General features: G+C 39.5%; 2 protein-coding genes across 4 annotated transcripts; both read right to left on the bottom strand.

Moving 5' to 3' along the window:
- Positions 1-836: 836 nt before the first annotated feature.
- sgk2a (serum/glucocorticoid regulated kinase 2a) lies at positions 837-7,965 on the bottom strand. Of its 2 annotated transcripts, none has more exons than XM_037243834.1 (13): positions 7,674-7,965; positions 6,586-6,651; positions 5,991-6,052; positions 5,076-5,133; positions 3,780-3,863; positions 2,983-3,114; positions 2,789-2,901; positions 2,682-2,718; positions 2,509-2,595; positions 2,004-2,099; positions 1,776-1,931; positions 1,556-1,645; positions 837-1,387 (listed from the first exon to the last, which is right to left on the bottom strand). In XM_037243834.1, exons 1-13 carry the CDS (start codon positions 7,962-7,964, stop codon positions 1,232-1,234), a joined length of 1,428 nt encoding a protein of 475 aa, XP_037099729.1. In that variant the 5' UTR covers position 7,965; the 3' UTR covers positions 837-1,231. The 2 variants fall into 2 exon arrangements, with proteins under 2 accessions (XP_037099729.1, XP_037099739.1); XM_037243844.1 differs by lacking the exon at positions 7,674-7,965 and adding an exon at positions 7,025-7,116.
- Positions 7,966-8,405: 440 nt separating this feature from the next.
- On the bottom strand, positions 8,406-21,133 carry l3mbtl1 (L3MBTL histone methyl-lysine binding protein 1). Of its 2 annotated transcripts, none has more exons than XM_037243301.1 (22): positions 21,065-21,133; positions 19,476-19,680; positions 18,630-18,811; positions 18,210-18,339; positions 16,986-17,148; positions 16,766-16,904; positions 16,404-16,449; positions 15,761-15,849; positions 15,320-15,424; positions 15,045-15,180; positions 14,803-14,894; positions 13,930-14,081; positions 13,552-13,628; positions 13,185-13,270; positions 12,557-12,667; positions 12,352-12,493; positions 11,999-12,101; positions 11,718-11,906; positions 11,589-11,638; positions 10,764-10,921; positions 10,615-10,677; positions 8,406-10,227 (listed from the first exon to the last, which is right to left on the bottom strand). In XM_037243301.1, exons 2-22 carry the CDS (start codon positions 19,648-19,650, stop codon positions 10,093-10,095), a joined length of 2,523 nt encoding a protein of 840 aa, XP_037099196.1. In that variant the 5' UTR covers positions 19,651-19,680; positions 21,065-21,133; the 3' UTR covers positions 8,406-10,092. The 2 variants fall into 2 exon arrangements, with proteins under 2 accessions (XP_037099196.1, XP_037099207.1); XM_037243312.1 differs by lacking the exon at positions 21,065-21,133 and adding an exon at positions 20,958-21,058.
- Between the last annotated feature and the right edge of the window lie 103 nt (positions 21,134-21,236).

Below are 21,236 nucleotides of genomic sequence, written 5' to 3'. Positions count from 1 at the left end.
ATAATCGTGTTTGGACAAAATTAAAACAGCAAATAAATTTCAATTTATTCAAGACAATAGCATAGAGTTAAGGAATAATAGAAGTCAAATTTGCATAGCATAAATAACAACAATAATAATTAATAGAAAATGCATTTCTTCGGCTAATATGCAGCAGCACTAATCAACATAAGTGACATGAATATTTTATGATCATATAATTACTACTGCAAGGCAATACATTAATGTACATGTCGCCAAGCTGTATCAATAAATTCCTTTCATAAACATTTTCAATGTATCCTTTAAAATAACATTCACATGGCACAATACAGAAACCATGAGTGAGACAGTACACATTACAAGCAGTGTGCAGTATATACACAGACCAATGATAACGTTCCAACCAATTCATTAAGACGTTTGTTCATTCCATCTCAAATGTAACTTAGCACTAATTGTTTACTTGTTCAAACCCAGCCGTATGTTGTTTTAGAAGTGAAACATTTGCTCTATTCAATTGTTTTTAAGGCCCCATAAGCAATCTAAAATCTGTTTTCTTTCTCTTGTGGCTTGTAAAATATATTTAGAAGAGTTCTGAGCTTACTGGTGCTTAAAAGTAAACACCTCAAGCCATTTGGCATAAGAATATCCCAGCAGGATGCATCAAGCCAGTGTGACAAGTAGGATGTTACAGAGAGATGTTTAAAAAAATGTCACTCAAACCATTCTTTGTCCCTGAATGTTATTACTCATATTAGCAAGACAAGTGTTTCTGTTCTCAGTGCAAAAAAAAGTCCTTTAAGGCTTGCTTGCATGAGTCTGGTGCAGAAGAAAAGTCCATTAAACAGCCGCTGTTGAACTGGTTATCTGTCCTGGGTGTCGTCAACATTTTTTTATTTTTTTATTTAGACAGGACAGTACCATTTTGATGAACACTAAAGATATAGACATATATACAAACACCCCAGCGTAAAACCAGTCGGAATTAGCCGGAGCTAAATTTCATTCGTTGTCCTCGTGACATAGAACATTGCACTCATTTGCTTAACATCACAGAAAAAATAATAGAGTGATCACGTAATGTATCAACATCCCTCTCCTCCTCATTGTTCTTTATCGATAAAACTGAAGAGGATTAACTGTGGATCTTTCAAGTCCACCTCTGCTACAAGATGGGCCCATTGTGAACTTTTATACTGAGTAGTAGTCAGCTACATCGTCATATAACACAAGGGCCCACGCTGTTGGCTCACAGATAGCTGTCATCGCTGGCCACGTAGGAGAAGCCGTAAAAGGCGTTGTTGGCACTCGTGCTGGCGTTTAATTCCGGCGTCCGACTCAGCGAATTAGGAACCATTTCTCTTGTGAACTCTGGGTCGATATGCTGAGTGTCGGCAGGGCCCCTCTAAACGTGGGAAGGGACGAGGTAGGAGAGTTAGTTGCTCATCAGGAATAAGACAATGTACTGTAATGTAGACTCCTTCTAATATGTGACCTGGCCACTAGGCGGCAGTGTATTGCCTACATGTGTAAAAAGTTCCTTTTAAACTTACAGTAATGATCTGACACTCACCACATTCGGGTTGAAAGGAGGAGTGATTCTCTTGTGGTAAATATCGTCCCAGTTGATTGATGCAAAAAAGGTGTGGTTCTTGATTTCTAACTGTACAGCACAACACATAAATGCATCATGAAACATACTCAAAATACCAAATCAACTCGATTTGGAATTTAGAATCGCTTTCTAAGTCGGGGTATCTGTTTTTTCCCCCTCCTAATTTAAAAACACGTACAAAATCGGCGATGGCCCCAAAGCGTCTGTGCTGGTCCTTCTGCAGGAGACCCTCCAGCAGGGAGCACACGGCCTCAGACTTCCCTGGTGGGAGCAGCAAAGGCTTATGGAGAATCCCTTCATACATTTCTCCAACGTCACGGCTGTAGAAAGGAGGCTACCATGAAAGAAAACAGGCATATGTTATTACCTCCACAAACACCCACACACACGCCTCACAGACACTTACCAGACTGTAAATCATCTCATAAAGCACAGCTCCAAGACACCACCAGTCAACAGTCCTGTCATAAGGTTCCTTCCGAAGAACCTCTGGTGCTAAGTACTTTGGTGGCAAAAATGCAAATTTAGACCAGAAAAGAAAAGAAGCAATTCTAAAATACTTTGCAAAATCATCAATCATGTGCAACCCTTCATGACTAATTCGAAAGACATCAATCAAAACTGTTAATTGTTGTTGGAGCTCAATGATCCAGTTTGTTGTATGAAGTTCCAATATAGGCAAACCAAATTGAATCTGATCCAGATCACACATTTGGCACTAATTTGAATGTGAATTTTACATGGAAAATCAAATAGATCAGGTTCAAACACTGATACCTCTGTAACCAATGTTTTATCAGGCTCTTGCGATATTTTCATTTCTAATTCTGGATCTGGATAACTCTTATGATCTCTGTATCTTCGGTTATCGGGATTTTTTGGGCCATGCAGTATATATCCTTTCAACTTACTTCTGGTGTTCCACAGAAAGTTGTGGTGGTTCCGTCTGGCTCTACACCTTCTTTGCACAAACCAAAATCAGTCAGCACCACATGGCCCTGCACAACGCAAAAACATGCAGGAGGGTGTATACATACATTATGTAACGTTCATAGACAGAAGAGAAAATTGTGGCAAAATTCACCTGAGAATCTAAGAGGATATTCTCTGGCTTCAGATCCCTGCGATGAGCACACACACAGATGATTACGGATGGACGGATGAGTTGGCTAGATAGATAGGTAGGCTGACCTGTAGACAATATTGAGGGAGTGAAGATAGCCGATAGCGCTGGCCACCTCCGCAGCGTAGAACCTCGCTCTGGGTTCGGAAAAACATCTCTCACGCTGCAGATGAAAGAAGAGCTGCACAAAGAAAGAGCAAGGGCATAAGAAGGCGCGACCCAGCCTGTGAATCAAAGCTTATTATGATGGCTTGCGCCATACCTCTCCACCATTCACGTAGTCGAGGACAAAGTAGAGCTTCTCTGAGGTCTGGAAGGAGTAATGGAGCCGAACCAGGAAGGGGTGTTTCAGGCTTTTGAGCAGCACGTTTCGTTCCGCCATAATGTTTTTTTGCTGCAGACCATGGAGATCAAAACTGGTCAGCGTGACAATAAACCCATGTATTGACCACTGCGTGAGCACACCAAATTACAACTGCAGAAATATCACTGTATTTTAAAGCAAAATATGGAAGCTCACTGACTTCTCATTGTACCGGAACACGTGCAAATGTTTAACCTTTTCAAATTAGATCTCAGAATTGTATTATTTTGCTACATTTCAATCATGGCTGAGTGATTGTGATGAGGACACCAAAATCACACAACTGGATCAGATCAGATTTGGCATGAATACAATAAGTGTTAGGATTGGGATCAGATCCAAATTGAATTTAATCTTTGTTTTCTAAAACTGAATTTCTCAAGTAGTGATTTGCATGTGCGTGCCTGAGATAAACTCTTAATTTTGTGCGAGTCATAAAAAGCGTCCTTTGAACATTAGATAAGATTGATGTTGTTTCCAAATGTTGATGACAACACTGGAAGTTGCTCTGCATCATTAGTGTTGAGCTACGTGCATCTTTTTTTTCACTCTCATTCTTTCTGAGATGCAGTACACCATTACATCCACCGGATGTTTTTGTGTGAATGTGGGAAAACGTCCCTTTTTATACCTAAATGATTCATCCAAGGGTACTGTATGGCAATATGGTCACCCCTGGCATAGTAGACGCTCACCTCTTTTTTCTTCAAGATGACTTTCTTCTGCAGCACTTTGACAGCATAGAATTGGTTGGTGGCTTTGAGCTTGGCGAGCACGACCTGCATTGCAAGGTTTGTGTGTTAATTTTTTTTTGTTTAGTAAACACTTGACAGCGCCATGTGGACGCGCTGCGGCCAGGACGCGGCCACAGAAGCCTTCACATGTCTGTGTGAACTGTGGAAACATATGACACAGGCAAAATTGAATCACGTTTGGCCAGAAGGAAGGCACTAAACAAAGCGCGTTACTCTTGCTGACAAGTGTAAATAGAGTACAGTTTACATCCTCAGATGATTTTGGGTGGGTGGGGAACATAACCAGTCAAACTCACCTAAGGACAATTTAGTATCGTCGATAAAGCAGTATGTGGAAGCAAATGTCACAAGTTTTAAAATCCAAACTGTAAAATGGCCAACAGGGAAACCACCTTGTACACTGTGCTGCATATTGTAATTAAAAAACAAAACAAAAAAAAAACACTGAGACCGGGAAAAATTGTGGCTGCATTTAGATGTGTAGTTTACTGTCAATGTAGTCTTGCGGGAGGCACCAGGCTCTTGGTTTACGTTTCCAGAAAAGGAAAAAAAAATAAAAATAGATATCCCGCTTGAGGAATCATTTAAGGATATGTTTGTTGTCTTTAAACAATTGTCTGGTAACATTTCATATTACTTTGCCATCGGTGACTGACGACCTTAAGTGACTCCACAGTTAATGATTCACGAAACCTTTGTGTATGCAGTTGTCAACCTCGACTTTCCTTCGCTCTTATGTCATATTCGGGTAATTTACAACAACGTGACCACTGATAGCATCCATCTACAGTACTCGACTGTTTATGAATCATTGCAGGTTTCGCAGTCATTATTAACAGAGACATGACTCCGAAAGCGATTGCTTTGGTAAACTTAAAGTTGCTGGAACATTTGTCACACAGTGGCCAGTGACAAAAGAATGGAAATACTGTAATTGAATGCAAAAGAAGAAAGTTCTGCAGTTCTGCTTTCAAATCCCAGCTCTGGTAGTTCTGCATGGAGTTAAATTTCATGTTGGGACCACATTGTAAGTCGTCACACATGATCAATGACAAAAGGTCATAATAATCAAGATACTTATCCATGGAAAAAATATTCACATTATTATAAATGTGATGGTCAAATTGTGAAAAGTTACTGAATGATCAAAAACATACAGAAAGAAATATCATTGAATGGTCTCCAGAGGGTAAAATGGGTTCATTTCAACATGAGGTGAATAAGTAATTGTATTACCTTTCCAAAGGTCCCTTTGCCAATGACAGCCAGGAAGTCAAAGTCAGTAGGCTTGGCACTGCAACAAGACAGAGAGTTATTTATTAAAGGCTTTATAATGTTCAGTGCACAGCAACACACACTCCTTAAAAAAACGGTGCAGTAATAGTGGATGACAAATAAAATCAAGATTGTACTGTACAGTTTGTGTTATCGTGTAGCTAGAATGCTAGCTTATGCTGTTGATGAAGCTCATGGAAAGGAGCTGTGTATATGTTGAACCTTTGAATTACTTGCTTGAACACAATTGTAACATGGGCTCATGATTGCGTACATGCTAGAAACATGACGTTGATGTTTTATGATGCTCTCTGAAGTGGTTTGCCCCCATCTTATGGCAGCCACACACAATTACAAACTTCTTTTAAGGAGGGGCATCAATTTGTGGATTTTCACTTCCTTATCAACAGTGCTATATTTACACATCATCATCGCACTGCTCCCACAAACAAGTTGTCAACAGAGTTTCTTTAGGAAAAAGAATCTATGTTGACAGCTTAGTGATTTGGTTGCTATATTTAGTGACTTGACCAACCGCTCTAAAAACTATTTGGCAATAAAAGCAACTAGTAAAACTCGCTGAGAAGAAATCAACACGAGCGGAATCGTTGTGTTCCAGATGAGAATAGAGAATCCCAGAATCACTGAATATTTCCAAAGAAATTGATGCTTGGTTTTAATCATTTCAGTCTTCTTAAATTATTTTACAATGATTTTATGTTTTCATATTTCGTTCCACTTTCACGAATGCTTTAAATATTTATGTAAAGCATTTTGAATTGTAAAGTATTTTGAATTATCTAGCACAAATAAACTTGGCATGCTGACAATTTAGAGGAGAAGGATCACATAGTTTGTAGGGGTGAAGCTACTTACTGAGGGTCTGCTGAAGGACCCAGGTTGACTTCATCATGAGGAGAAGAGGATGGCGACCGCAGCTAAGAAAATAAATGCAAGAAATAGAAGGAAAAAAGCCTTAACTCAAACTTAACTTAATGCAAAGCATAGCCACCAGAATCTTAGTACAGATATACAACTGTGATTGTGTTTAATTTTATTTCAGTTTCTTAATGAATTAATCAATTTAGTGAACTTATTACCATGGTCCTAAGAGAACTAATTAGTCTCTAGGTCTCCAGGTTCTATCTGTTGTCAGAGGAAGTGACCTCAACACTGTTGTTTGTCCTAAATAGGATTTTAATATGTTCTAATCTGCTTTATTTATTTGATTCGAGCGGCCCTTTGGAACTTAAATTCAGAAGATAAAGAACTTGGAATTCAATCGCTACTTCGAGGAGGACGTCAGTACCAAAGTAAAACAGATTAATATTCCAATTCTCTGCTTCATTGAATAATCATTTACGTTCTCCTTTAAATCATTTAATATGTGAAATGGCTGGATCGGGCATTAAACGAAAGACTAGCTAGTAGCTAGTTTTTGACAGACGCAAGGAGTACAACTCAAACTCACATTAGAGTGGGCCATGGCTCTTATCCATTCCACTCCCGGTGGGAACCCAGCGTCCGTTTGATAGACCTGAAAAGATGACGAGAGATGCTTACTTTATATTTTAGCTCTAATCCAGTGATTACCAATCACTGGACCAGGGCTGTGAGAGTTCATCCCGTGTCATTATCCAGTTTTACATAATCGTTTTAAAAAATAACCAGAAATAATGAATGTCACCTGTCTTTACCAGTGACATATAGTGACATGCAGAATTCCTTGACACTAGTTAACAAAAACCGGTGTATCCATGCCAGTCATACCACAGAATAGAATTTGAGAGTAAAGTATGATGAGACCGTCACAATTTCGTTACACTTTCTTTTTGTGACATTTTTGTTTATTGGTAGGTCGTGAGACTGAATCACTTCTCTAATCTTTTGCTGTGTGTGTTGTTTATTACCCAGTTTAATGCTGAGTGCTGTGATGCAGTGAGTGCAGAGCGGGTCCGTCGAGTTTGTGAGGTACAAGATGCTGGACCAGCAGAGACTAACTGAAGGGCATATGTGATACAGTCTGTGTGTGTGTGTGTGTGTGTGTTTACATGCTAAATACTGGATTGGGTCATTCTCTAAGCTGTCACAACATACAGGAACACACATTAGTCACATATTCCTATCGTAAAAGTGGCCTTAGAAAAACTAAACTTGGAATCATGGTGGCTGAAACTGTTTAAGTTGGAATGTTTTAAAATTGTTGAATTTCCAAACTTTGCAAGTTTTATTGAAGTTCAAATGTCACTGCAAAAGTTTTGGTTTCGTTCACTCAACTGTTTTGTTTTAACTATGAATGAAGATAAAACATCTTGTACTTTAGGCATACATTACAACGCAATCCAAAAATCTTTACTCTCACATTTGCATTAACATAATGTACAGTAAAAAGCAAGTTACTGATAAAAATACAAGCGCTCAAGCGCTATTGATTCACCATTCAAAATCAAAGGTCAGTAAACACGTGAATAACAATGCAGCAGTAAAATGACATTTCAAAGCATGTACGTACATTCTGTAAGCACTGAGCAGTATGTGTAAGGTGTGCGGCGTGCTCACCTGTGAGTGCAGGTAGGCAACCTCGACGTGAAGGCGCTCAGCAAAATATGTGCAGCAGCTGCTGCTTGCCCACAACTGACTGATCTCAAGCCAGTCGTACACCTCAAGAGAGTGAATGATTGACGGAAAGTTATTCAACATTGGGCGGGGTGGGGTGATTTGTGTGTGTCCAATTTCAAGGAGGCGTTCCAGTTGTTTTGGTTTTACCGTAGTGACAGTATTTTCAGAAGTACAGCATACAGGATGTTTTTTTTTCCTGTGTACTGGCTTCCCTCCATAGTCCCAAAACATACATCTCACGTTGAAGTTCATTGAAGACTAGTCTGACTCTGAACAGCTGTTTGTCCAAAGGCAATTGACAGGTGTATAGAAAGGTATTTTACTATTTGACCTTCTTTCTTCTGTAGGGCTATGCAAAAAAATGAACTCTTGCGTTAGGGTTATTTATATTATGAGAAAACTTGCTTCTAATTCACACTATCAACGGTCACCCAGCATCTCGCAAATGTTCAATTTAAGAGGTTCTACTGTTTACTGCATGCTTACTTATGGCAGCTAAGGCTAATGTAGCGAGACGAGAAGCTCCACATCCATGTGTTGATAACAATATGGTCAATAGGGGGATATGCCATAAGCAAAGTAGTACGTTTATAGTCAATAGTGCGACACGCAGAGTGCATGCCATGTGTGGCCATGCGTAATTGTGAGCCCTCCAAAAGAAGTAAAAAGTGATCAAGTTTGGACATTTATTTGAATGACATTTGTTATTCAACATCATTTTAGCACACGCACACATACCAGAGAGAAAGACAAAGCCAAGAGCCCTTAAGACATTCCAGTGAAATAACACACAAAATCCTATCATGACAATGACACAAGTGTAAACCTGTCAAAGAACACACAAATGTAAACTTGTTCATAGTTATTTAAAACACTCTTATATCCCATTTGGGGTTCACAGTTGTGCTCCAATGGCAATGCATCCACAAATAAAATTTGTTGCATAAAAACAATGCAGTTAAAGTTATAACATTTAGATTCAGAATTATTACTGAGCTCCTATACAGTTTTTTTTGTGGTAACTCAAAGTGCAACACATTTGAGGCACAAAACACAGAAAAGAAGGCAAATAGTAAAGAAATCCTGAAAAATACATCAGTCACAAACTTTCAGAGCTCAGAGACTGATTTTTTTTTCAATTATAATACAATTATAATACATATATTTTTTAAAATTATTATTATTGCACAGAAAAGAAGCTTCATAGAGCTTCAACGGCCAGCCTAGTTTACTGCATTGTCTTTTACTCACGGACCACACGCTTCATTTTTACACTACATTGAAACTTCTCCATGTTATTTTCATTTCAATTCTAACAAATCATATTTACTTCCCATGTTGTGACATTGTTGTTTTTAATTTGGGTCGCATCAATATTCCCTTTACCAATAGCTCATTTAGGCTGTAACAGTAATCAGCAGAAATGTTAACAACACATAAGTCACTGGTTCGCAAAATGGGGTACGGGGTTTGCTTTTTGGAAAAATAGTTGCTACAGCAGTCATAAAAATATGTCAACCAAACTGCTAAGATGACAACACCGATTGTGCTTTTGTGAATGGGGCTGAATTAAGTAAATAGTTGTGCGATTTAGAAATCCAAGTTCTCTCCAGCTGATCTGTGGATTTCATGTTGCAATAAAAAAATTGGAAAAAGAGGTTTTTTTCAATGAAATTCCCACAACGGCCAAATTTTTAGCTGAAGAGGTGTTTTTTGACGAATGGGAATCTTTCAGCTGGAAATGACACTGAAATTATTTATTCAATATGCACAGGGTCCTCTCCTCATGTACTTAAAGTGATAAAGAAATACATTATTTTGAGGACATTTTTATTGCAGAACTTTACCCTCAAGGCAATGTTTGTTGTCCTGGTTTACTCAATGATATGCAATTGTCCTTGATTTTTTTTTTTTTCAGTACACGGCACAAAAATGTTGCTATTTATGTACTTCTATTTGTTCCCGCTTGTATTACTGTATGTGTTGGAGCAAGGTCACTATTTTGATATTTCATTCGCTAATGCAATTTGTTACAGTATTTTGTCACTTCTTTGAGTCATTGCCAGCCATTAACTCACCAATACGACCGATCAGAACATGAACTCGTTTTTTGGGGAAAGTTAAGAAGAATGATGCAATTCTTCCTCAGCCAAAACGTTATGATGCTCCCTCACTCACCCTGGTATCCATATTGTGTCTGACACTTTCATCCTAAAATGTCCTTTGAGTCTACTTGTACACCTGATGGTCACAGGACACAAAACACACAAAAAGGGCTCAGGCAAGGGGTCTTTGCCTTGCACAATGATTTTGGCACGTGATGACTGCACTATAATCCCCATCCTAACCCCAAACTGAGTCATTTGAGAGCCTCGTCCGTGCTCTTGAACATAAGGATGGCATTGGAAATCTTGAGGGCGGGGCCGAGTTTGATGCTCATGATCTTCACAATGTCGGCCTGAGTCAGTAGTAAGAAGGCCTCGCCGTCAATCATCTGCCACGGGACGGGGTTGAGGTTGGGATGGCGTCGTACACAAACAACGGCGTCAACATAATTTAGGAATTGACGTTGAACTACCAGTAAGCAGGAGAGTATTTTAAATGCAACTCTCAAAATCATCATTTTAGACAGGCCAATTCAGTGCAACTTTGATTGACTACTGAACTATATTAATCATCATTTTGATCTCATGATACCAGTGCTGTTTTTATGAACGATGATGAAACTACTTAGGTGAAGCCTCTTTTTTCATGATGACAACGTGAAGTGACGAGCAATACGTGGCTCTTTGATGACGAGACTTCATGACGAAATTGGGCTGATGAGATTAGGCCAAGACTAAAATGCGAACCTGTCACATGTTCAAAATGGGCATCATACCTCTTCTTTAAAGAGACGGGCCTGATCCTCACATCCAATTAAATTGTGCACAAAGTTGAAGACCTGTAGTAGAAGACACACAAAAGATCACAGTAATTAGTACTTGAAATATTCAAAGTAGTGGTCAAGACAAGAAATGATCATCTTACCTCCTCCACAGTCCAAGCCGCCACCTGACTGGCAGGAATGCCCAGGACGCCAGGTAGAAGTTTACAGTGTTGCTCCCAGCACAGGGACAGAGTGCGGTCTGACTGACCGCTCAGAGCCGACACAAACAATGATGGATAGACACACTCGGATGAAATGTCTGGTGACCAAAACATAAATCACAATACGTATGTTCTTTCATTATATGCTCCATATACTTCATCATTTCACAAATGCACAACACTTACTACAGTAAACACCTGTTGTATATTGCAGAATTGCAATTTAGCTGACTGTAATATATTACATTTATTACATGTGGCATGTTAATTCACATTTCATGTATATTTGTTTAACTAGGTCTGGAATTAAGAAATTATTTCCCATTTTATGTCAATGCTTCTATGACTACTCCTACTACGCCCTTAAAAATGCTAGGATATAAACAACCCAATTTGGATTAAATGTTGGACCGACCCAGAAAGTTGGGTCAAATACCCAACTTCCAGGGTCAGTCCAATTTCTAACCCAACAGTTTAAAGGGTCTAGATAATAATGATAATAAATAATAACAATAATAATAATAAATGTATTTTACCTGCACTTCATTTCACTGAAGGCCACAGGTTATCGGATTCAAAGAACAAAAACTATGAAATTAAAACATTAAAAATAAAATACAGCATAGTGTAGAAGAAAATGCAAGAACCAAAACAATACAAAAAACAAATAAATAAAACAGTACATCCAATTATAATGAATAGCATTATTGTGAAATAAAGTATCTGAAATCCGGGAGTAAAGCTTTGCTATATAAACTAACTTACTCTGATAGTCTCTCTGCTGGTTCTTCCTATATTTGGGTGGACGTCCAATCCTGTGTGGAAAAGAAAAACACGTCAAGAGAAAAAAAAAAAAGGAAAAGATCACGCAAACTCAGACTCATGCACCTTTACCTGCCACGATAATGTGTCTTCTTGGTTCTCTGACCAAAAAAGAGACTCCTCTTACTCTCAGAGTCTGACAGATCCACCTTAAGCCTGCCTTGGTTGCGCTCAGCTAACGGGCAACCCGAAACACAGTGATGCGCTGTGAAGCGACCGGTCACGTGACCTGAACCGTCACAACCTGGAGTTGGACACTTCCTGTTTCAAAGGACGGTGTCTGATTAGTGAAATGCTTTTGACATACGGTCCTATTATGAATACCTTAAAATAAATCCAGATAGTGTGCTCACCTGTTGTGAAAGTTGTACTTGTTGGTTCTGGTGTGGCTGATGGGCTTACAGGGAACAGAAGGAGGGAAAGTGGACTGGGCCAGAGCGGGAGGCTCCCTTGGACCTAAGAATAGATATGATAATAAACACATACGAAATGAGACAGGAGAACTTGATTGACTTTTTTTTTTTTTTTAAATGTCTATTTGTACCATTTTTGGTCTTGTCATTCCACAATTGCATGTTGCTATCACTTAAACCATTAGGGAATATTTGCATCATATCTTGGGATTGCCGTGATAGGCTGTGATGTATAAAACAACCAGCATTATAGTGTAGTTGCTCAACCTATTTCTTCCAACATTCACAATTACCGTGTATCTGCTGTGTTCTGGCGTCCTGTGGTGGGGGTTTAAGCGGGTGACCTGTGGCCTCGCACCAGCCTGCTGGGTGGATGTCAGGGTGATCAGAGTCCATCCACTCGTCATAGATGTGACTCCATCCATCATAGTGGATCTGAGGGAAGAACAAACATGGTGGGCTACTCACACAAAGCTCACAAACGCACCAACCACATACCTTGATACGGTGAGTCTCGATTTCCTCCACCGTTGCCACTCTGATGAGACCAGGACTTCTCTTGTCCACAGCCTCCAGTTTCATCTGAGGCTGGAAGTTGTGGGCCGGGCGCTGCATGTATACAGGAAGATAGCACTCTTGACCATTTGTTTCACTCTGACAGTAGATTTGACTACATCAGGACATGAAAAAAAACTCCAACGATCTAACTTTTCTACCAGATCTACAGTAGATGTACACATGTGGACAAAATTGTTGGTACTAATCTGTTAATGAAAAAAAGTAGATTTGACTACATCAGGACATGAAAAAAAACTCCAACGATCTAACTTTTCTACCAGATCTACAGTAGATGTACACATGTGGACAAAATTGTTGGTACTAATCTGTTAATGAAAAAAAAAAAAAAACAACACAGCGATCACAGAAATAACTTGACTCTGACAGAAGTAAAAGTAATTGTAAATACACAACTTCTGTACTAGAATAGGCTACTTTTTCCCATGCTTAGGTTCTAAAGTTTATTTATGTAGCGGGGTAGGTGAAAGAAATGATCAGTAATCAATGCAATCTTGAAAGTGCATTTTGAGGGATTTCTTACTGAATCTTTCGTATTCTTGTTACTCACCATTTTAAATGAGTCAGCTGCAACTGCCTTTGAACAAGTCTCACGTAAGTAGTGGGACCAGGAAAACGCTCCCTGGTCGGGATAATCTGGAACAAAAAAAAAAAAAAAGCATTCCCATTGATATCACAAGTGTGTGCGGGTGTGTGAGTCTACTTTAAATACACACCTCCCCAGATAAGTAAAAATGTGCTGTTTAATATATAGTAAGTGTATGTTGACAAGCATATTGTTTGTAGACTACATTGCATGCCATGTTAACTGTTTTCAGAAAACAACACACAACAAATACATCGGAATATGAGGAAAGGTATGACCAACGTAACAAGAATATTATATTTACGGGTAAGAAGAGAATTAATGTTCTCACCTTGGGGTGGTGTTAAGGGCAGATTTCTCTCCTGGCACCAACCAATAGGATGAATGTATGGACTGGTGGCATCACACCTGCATATTTGAGTTAAAAAACAGTTTGACAAAACTCTCAGTGAAAATCAAACCTGGTTTCGGGTCACAGAATAATGTAAATCATCAATTTAATATAGAGTTTTAGTCAAGAGTACTTTTGCAGTTTACGTGACGTTTATTTGCCTTGGACGAGTTTTGCACATCTTTGCATGGTCTTGTTAACATCTTTCTTCAGTTTAAGTGATGCCTCGCACCAGTATCATGAACCATCTTGAGCAATGGAATATAACAGCAATGGAAATGGTGGACTTAAGCACAGATCTGGATTTTTTAGGCTCACCAGTAGTCGTATGTGTCGTCCCAATTGTCAAAGTGCACCAGGAAGCGGTCGTCCACCACATCGGTGATGGTTGCTACGCAGATGAGGGAGGGGTTCATGCGATCAACTGCCTCAAGTTTCATCCCTATTTCGAAGTCACACTTGGTGTTAATCTATTAAACGGCAGGCAGAAAAAGAATATTACCAATGTGTAGAAGAAATGAAACAAATTTTAAATGTGGGTTCCAATAACTAGACTTCTGTAGACAAATTCATAAAGCCACATAAAGATGAGAATAAAAAAACACTTTCATTTGGAAGACGTCATACCTACAGTACGTAAAAGAGTAATTTAAACACGAATTATGTTCAAAAATTCAAATTATAACCTCAGACAGATTCTTTTATTGTAGCCTTCATTGTTTGGGAGTACAACATTGATGTTAGTATGTTTCCCTACTTCAGTCAAATATGCAATACTGCCCTCTTTAAGTTGTGTAATTCTCCTTTTTTCCTGACAGGGGGAGTTTTGTTTTTGTGCTAACTTTGTCGGGTACTGCAACAACAATTAGGTACAACCCCGAAGCAAACAACCTTGAAACAATAGGAATGTAAGCAATATTTCGTTTGACACTCTCTGGCAAAAGGATGAATACACACTAGTACACAAAGTACTGGCATTGCGGCAGTGAGCACGACAATGACCACATCAATCTGATTGGAACTTAATTACGAGGCAGGGAAGGGTTAAAAGCCAACCCATACATTTATTAAGTGATCCCATCGATTTATTAAGTGATGAAAAGGTGTGTCCTGACACTTTTTTGTGTGTCATGTAAATCAATAATATTCATGTAAACATCTTTTCATGTAATCATTTTCCGAATGAATTACCCTTCCAGGACTGGCAAACAGCTCTTTGGGGGCCACTTGTGCTTTTGTCATTCTTAGGTAGTTGGTCCATGTAAACTCTTCTTCTTTACAACCTGGGGAGTGGTGATGACATCTACTGTATGTCATCAACGGAATAATACTGTGGAAGTGTTGTCTAAATAAAAGCCCAATAAGCAGGCTGTTATAATTGTCGACATTTCATTAGTCTCTTTGGATGAGGGTAGAGCGTCGTCACTGCTGACCTTTAGGTGTGTGCAGTTTGTGTCCTGTGCTCTCGCACCAGCCTGCAGGGTGCACATCCGGCGAGTTGGCATTCACCCAAAAGTCGTGGCAGTCCGAGTAGCCGTCAAAATGGAGGCGGAGTCGGTAGCCACACACCTGCATGATGACAAGAGTCAAAAAGCCCCACTGCCAGCAAGCGCTATACGGTGCTCTTTGCAAGGCTTTCATCATGTACTCGACTGAGGCTGACACCACGACGTCGGCCACGAAGATACAAATACACAGTGTGTATTACCTCGGCCACAGTAAGGACAAAATACATAGACGGGTGCTGTGGGTCGATGCCCTCCAGCTTCATCCCCTGTTTGAAGCCGTTCTTTACTGCAGGCGCTCTCTGAGTCTGGACAAGAACAAAATGTTTTTTAGAGATTGAAATACAAAGTAAATTTATTAGTCACTTGTGCATTTACTGCAGGCGCTCTCCAAGTCTGGACAAGAATAAAATGTTTATTAGAAATTGAATTACAAGTTTGTGTTGTGAGTTTTTTACAATTGGTTAACAGTATGTCACAGTGTCATAGGTTTACAATATGTCATTATTGTACATAACTGAATATTATGGTAGCAATTTGAACCGCATTTTTTATTAGACACTAACAATTAAAAGTATTGTGTTTTTTTTGCTTTAATGGAAATTAAAAATACACTACAGATGCGAATATATGTGAAAAGCTACCTCTTGGAAAAGCTTGTCGGGTGCAGCGATAGTTTTGGTTTCCTCTAAATACTGGGTCCACGTCCAGGGTTCCGTCTTCATGTCTCCCCCTTCAAACCAAAGTGGCCAAATTACGCAATGATCATTGCAGCAATAAGCCTTGTGACTTCACTGGGAGCTTTGAAGCTGTCTTTTTCTACTTTTAGCACAAAATGATGTCAGTGGAAGAAAGTTGTCTAAATATGGTCGTCTACTCACTACTCTGGGTGCAGTCAGCCTCAGACGTTGATGAGCCCCGTGCTGATCTAACCACAAATTCCACGCACCCTATTTTAGCCATTACGAATTATTCTACTAATTATTAATACTAATTATTAACATTCCAAACATGTTAAGTGGGGTTTCACTTTAGATAATTTAGCAACATTTATCAGCTTTTTAATTACTAATTCACTTTGGAAACTATAAAAACACAATCCACGCAGAAGGGCCTGAGCTGGGATTCAAACCCATTAACTCTTGACTGTGAGGCACACACGCTAACCACTATGTCACCGTACTGCCTGATTGCTGAACAGTTGATGCAAACTAATAAACATAATCTTAATGGAAAAGGCAAAGTGGTTGTAAACAAAAAGCATAAAAAGGTCATCGATCCCATCACCTCTGATGTATCTGCCATCTGCTTTTAGATCTTCCATTTTGTCCTCCTACAAAAAAAAAAAATTGTTATGCTGTTCCAACATTATTTTCTGCAAGTGATAAATAGAGCAAGTTAAGGTTAAATATGCAAGTAAGAGTCAGCAATGGGTCCCTTCTTTTGAAGTTCTCTCTATATATGAATTATATATATAATATATATACACACACACACACACCCATAAAGGTTAAAAAGGTTAAAGAGTCTTTGGCAGTCAGTGCCATACCCATGCAGACTTAATCCAATAATATGACAAATCCAATATCTAGTATTGTACTGTATTCCAACACGTTATATATGAGTAATGGGTAAAATATAAATCCCACCATGCCCTCCATGTCAGAGTCTTCATCAGAGGGCCCCAGACATTCCTTTCTCTTCCTCTTCCTCATGGGCTTCAGATGATCAACATTTAAAGAGGAGACTCTCGCACCAGCGGGGACCTTCTCCACTCCAACACTCCTCCTGGGGAAACACAGTTGGCTTCTGAATGCATGCGCCTCCCAAAAGTGATTGAGTGACAGAGTAGGAGGTGCATCAACGTACTTATCTACCATAGGCTCTCTGCGTAGTTCTTCTTTGTAAATCTTCTGAGCTTTGGGATCATGGTTCTGCTGGCCCAGTCCCATTTGGACCTCCGGTTTCACCTGAAGTAAACTCTCTGGCTCCACACCTGCACTGCTCACTGTGACCACAGGAGGCGACATATCTGTAAAACAACACAAATGAACAAGGTCCATGATAGATTTTTTTTAGAATATGGAAGTGGTACTCAACTCTGTTCTGGCCGTTCAGAACAATACGCCTTGAGGACAATAAGAGAACATCATTAAACAAAGTAACATTAAACATACATGGAAGACTACGTTTAGTTGATTTTAACTCATTGGCATCCCAGTTAAGGTGTGTTCACCTTTAATTCAATCTTCTGTTCAACCATTACTTTTTGCAAAATTTCTCTAAATCACCCAGCAGTCTATCCCCTGCACTCTCCACAGGATTTCACTGGGGGCGAGTTCTTGGGACTGGGATGCCCATGGTAGGAGGTTGATTCTGTGTCTAGGGAAGCACGTCTAGAACTTACAGGTTGAGAGCATGCTTCTACATGCAATAAAAATTGAATTTATTTTAAGGCTTTAATCGTATCTTAAATAAGGGTGGCAATGATTCCGGAGGGCTCTGTATGCAAGTACACCTAGTGAAATGACTGGTGAGGTGAGTGTTGTCGCTAGCACACTGTCAGAGTCACATTGGAGCCATCATCTCTGTCAAAGTCAATAGAGCATGTGTGGATATAATGGCAGGTTGCCACATATAGATCGAAACACACACAACACAAACTGTTGTGTCATTATGGTGAAGAACAAATGAAAAGAAAGTATTCATTAATTCTGTACACAGTAAATGTACATGATACCTTGACTGCACTACATGCAGAAAATCATGTAATGCAGTCGAGCCTGTTGGATGTATTCATTCTTTTGCTGCTATGCCAAATCAGTCACTGATCAAACTGGATGATGAAGACATCTCTTACTGCAAATAATTCCTCGTGCGCATTTATTTCTTTGTGATAATAATTTATACTTCATATAGAGCATTGATTCAGTTATAAAGTTTGATTCTGAGCAATTCTATTCCTCTATCTTGCTACTAATGTCTGGACGATAGTTAAAAACATGTGTAACACATTTCATTATGAACAAATGGTGCATTTGTCTTAATTTCAAGTTATCCCAAAATTGCAAAAACCACAATTGTCTGGCTTACCTGGCTTGTCCAGTGGGGAGCCCTCTGCGTTGATCAGTCTACCAGAAGTCCCTGCTGCAGGTTCATTGGTGGTGCTGGGGGTCCCTGGTGTGATCAGTGTACTTAAGGCTCCTACATCACTGACACAGAACTAAAGCACAGAAACAGATGCACACACATTGTTTTTTTTCCTTCTTTTAGCTACTTATACAGTTATTCGTTGTGTAGTTAATAGCCGTGTTTACTAATGCGATGTCAGGCTTCTGACAGCTTTAATACACTCGTTGTGTTAGTTATTGAAAATTGTTGTTCGCTAGCATTTTAATAATGTTTGACTTCAACTAGATTACAGCCAAACCAAATGAGATCGCACATAAATATACAACGAAGTCAAATCAAATACGTTTTAAGAAAAAATGACTTATTGGGCTTCTTGTACACCTTGAGGTTACTCCCAGGAAGGATGGCCATCCCTTCCTTCCACTCCAGGACGTGGACGATGCTACAAGCTCCTGCCACTTGTGCTGTCAAAGCGGGCTTGACTGTCTCAGTTGCCATGACTGCTTTACTCGGGTCTGCCACTGCCATGGTTGGTGCCAGTTCCACTTTTTGATGGCCCGGAGCTGGAGAGTACAAACGGTGACGGTTTTGCGAAAAGGGCAGATAGGCTGAGCAGTTCAAGAAGATGGGGGGGGAAAAAAAAAAAAAAAGTTCTATGATTCAAATGTGAATTTACTGTTGAATATATGTATACAATTGTCTCAAAATTATTAAAACAATTTTTGGAAAATGTTCCTTGCTTTTGTGTCTGTCCTGTTCATGCTGACTTTATCCATTCCTTTGCAGTGCGGTGCATAGGAGCCCTGGAGCCCATGTTGCTAAGGAAACAATAATGTGAGCAAGAGGCATTAAACAATTTTTGTCCTGCAAATATTGGCACAAAGTCTGCCTAACAACAAGTAGCCACTACAGGAGATGGTTTCATTCGCTTCGAGTCTTCAAAGTGTTTCATTTATCCTGTGAACACATGCTATTCGACGGCAGTACTCGACTCGGCTCTGTTTGTAAATCTAAAAATGTCACTGGTAAATAGCACGTTTCTAGATTTGGTTTTGCCAGCTCTACTTAAAAAAAAAAAAAGTCAAGTACAGTATGCAAGTGCATCAAAAGATAACTGTGATATGACATTCAGCAACAGTGCATTCAACAACACTTCGGAGCTACTTCACGTTTGGCTTTGTGTTTACATGTAGTCCAGATTGGGTTGTACGATTCCAATGTCATCACCTGGTAGGAGCAAAGCAGTGGTGGTGTGCGTCTGAGGCCGAGGCTTCTTGGCCACGCTATCCACCCCGCAGAGAAGGATGGGATCGCCTGGCGAAGGTGCGGGCAAGGCTGGCGGGGCCACGGGGGTACAGTCGGGCTCTTTGGGCGGACACTCCATGTTTACTTTGGCACTCATAGTAGTGGCCCTGTGCTTTTATTTGGAGTGCTGCAACACAATGAGAACTCGTATCATTATGATTACCTTCCTTTTCCGAATCAGCAGGAGACGGTTCTACTAGCATAGAAAGCACGTGACGTCCACTTTGATGTAAGTTTAAGTTAGCAAACATTATAAAGGACTACTGTACTAGTCTGCAAGTTTGCACATGATACCTCACAGATTCGATACAAGGAATTCAGCAAAACCTCTGCCTTTACTAAATATAATAATGCTCACATTGGATGGAACTACAGCTTTGACCTTCACCCCTCCTTAACCAAATTCATTGGACCCTCTTAAGTCAGGCAACTTTGAATTTTTCATTAAAAAATAAGCTAGAAGAGCTTTCTGTGAGGGGGGAAAAAAAGGTTGCTAAACATGGACAAATTGGAGGTTGATCAGCATCCAAATCGGATTATCTTGGACCTTTGAGGAACCAATTTACTGAAAATGAGCTTGATTGAAGATGAATATTAACACGATAGATTAATATTTGGAGGATCACTTTTAGACCTCTCTCTAAAGTCAAGGTTTATAAACCAAAAAAATAAATGGGAATTTTGGGGTTGTTTTGGAAAACCTTTAAATAAACTAGATGGTTAATGTTCGGTTTGGACTGACACTGTAACCAGTGCAACAAATTTTCAACACTGTTATGTTTATTATTGTGGTTTGAAGGCTATTCTTAAATTAAGAGCTTTGATACTGTTGACCTCAAGTGTAACTAAGGAATGTCACTCTCAGGAAAAAAAACTAAATTGAGCAGACACCCCCTAAATGGGTTTTCGTCAACCGTTCATATGTAAAGTGATTACAGTATTTACTTACAAATGTTATTTTGTACAATGAGGAACACGATGACTTTGAAACAGCCATTCAATAAAACTGACTATTACGCCTAAAATGTATTAATGTAACAAGATGACAAATCTTCATTTAAAATGGCGGAGGTTGTGAAAAGCTTAAGGCTAAAAAAAAAGAAAAAAAGAAAAAAACAATACCGAACATCTCAAAACGACTTTTAGTAAAATGAACGCCGACACGTATTCCGGTTACATTGACTAAAAATATAAATATTTTCAACCTCGTAATAATATCTAGCGTTTGGGTCTATAATAGAAACAAAGACGTTTGTACTATTTTCAACTAATTAAATCAATTACGACAATTAAACCGGTGCCATTTTCTTAATATTATGCTAAAAGCTTGGCGGCTGATGGTGCCCTTATTAAAGCTAAAACGTCTCAGCGCTTAAGAAAAAGAGGAACAAGGAAGGCACTTACATTAGATCAGTTGTGATCACGACGGCACCTCACTTGCACGCAGACCATCACTAAAATTGAGCTGATTCGCGGCTGTGGCAATTTTAGAAGTGAAAATTTGGGCTTACCAGCTCTGCTCTCCTGCGGCCCCCGGGCTCTCACTACGCATGCGCGGGCGCATTAGGCAAGCAGTCGACACTTCAACGGAACCACAGCGCTTTGTGACGGTCCAAACTAGATTCATTAGTGCTTATGAAGTAGTCTAAACGCAGCATCCGCCTTTTAATTTCTTACCAAGCT

Source organism: Syngnathus acus, chromosome 2, assembly GCF_901709675.1.
Source record: "Syngnathus acus chromosome 2, fSynAcu1.2, whole genome shotgun sequence".
Lineage (NCBI taxonomy): Eukaryota > Metazoa > Chordata > Actinopteri > Syngnathiformes > Syngnathidae > Syngnathus > Syngnathus acus.
Note: the sequence above shows the minus strand (reverse complement) of the source record. Positions and strands in the feature narration are given on the sequence as shown.

Coding starts and splice junctions, on each gene's coding strand:
- l3mbtl1 (XM_037243301.1), bottom strand. CDS start 19,650: ATGAGTGCCAAAGTAAACATGGAGTGTCCGCCCAAAGAGCCCGACTGT. Junction 15,850..16,403: donor AGATGGCAGATACATCAGAG/GTGATGGGATCG, acceptor TTTGGTTTGAAG/GGGGAGACATGAAGACGGAA. Junction 11,907..11,998: donor AAGTACAACTTTCACAACAG/GTGAGCACACTA, acceptor CCTTTGAAACAG/GAAGTGTCCAACTCCAGGTT.
- sgk2a (XM_037243834.1), bottom strand. CDS start 7,964: ATGTTTTGGGACTATGGAGGGAAGCCAGTACACAGGAAAAAAAAACAT. Junction 5,134..5,990: donor GGTCCTTCAGCAGACCCTCA/GTAAGTAGCTTC, acceptor GTCTTGTTGCAG/TGCCAAGCCTACTGACTTTG. Junction 1,646..1,775: donor TTGGGGCCATCGCCGATTTT/GTACGTGTTTTT, acceptor TGTGCTGTACAG/TTAGAAATCAAGAACCACAC.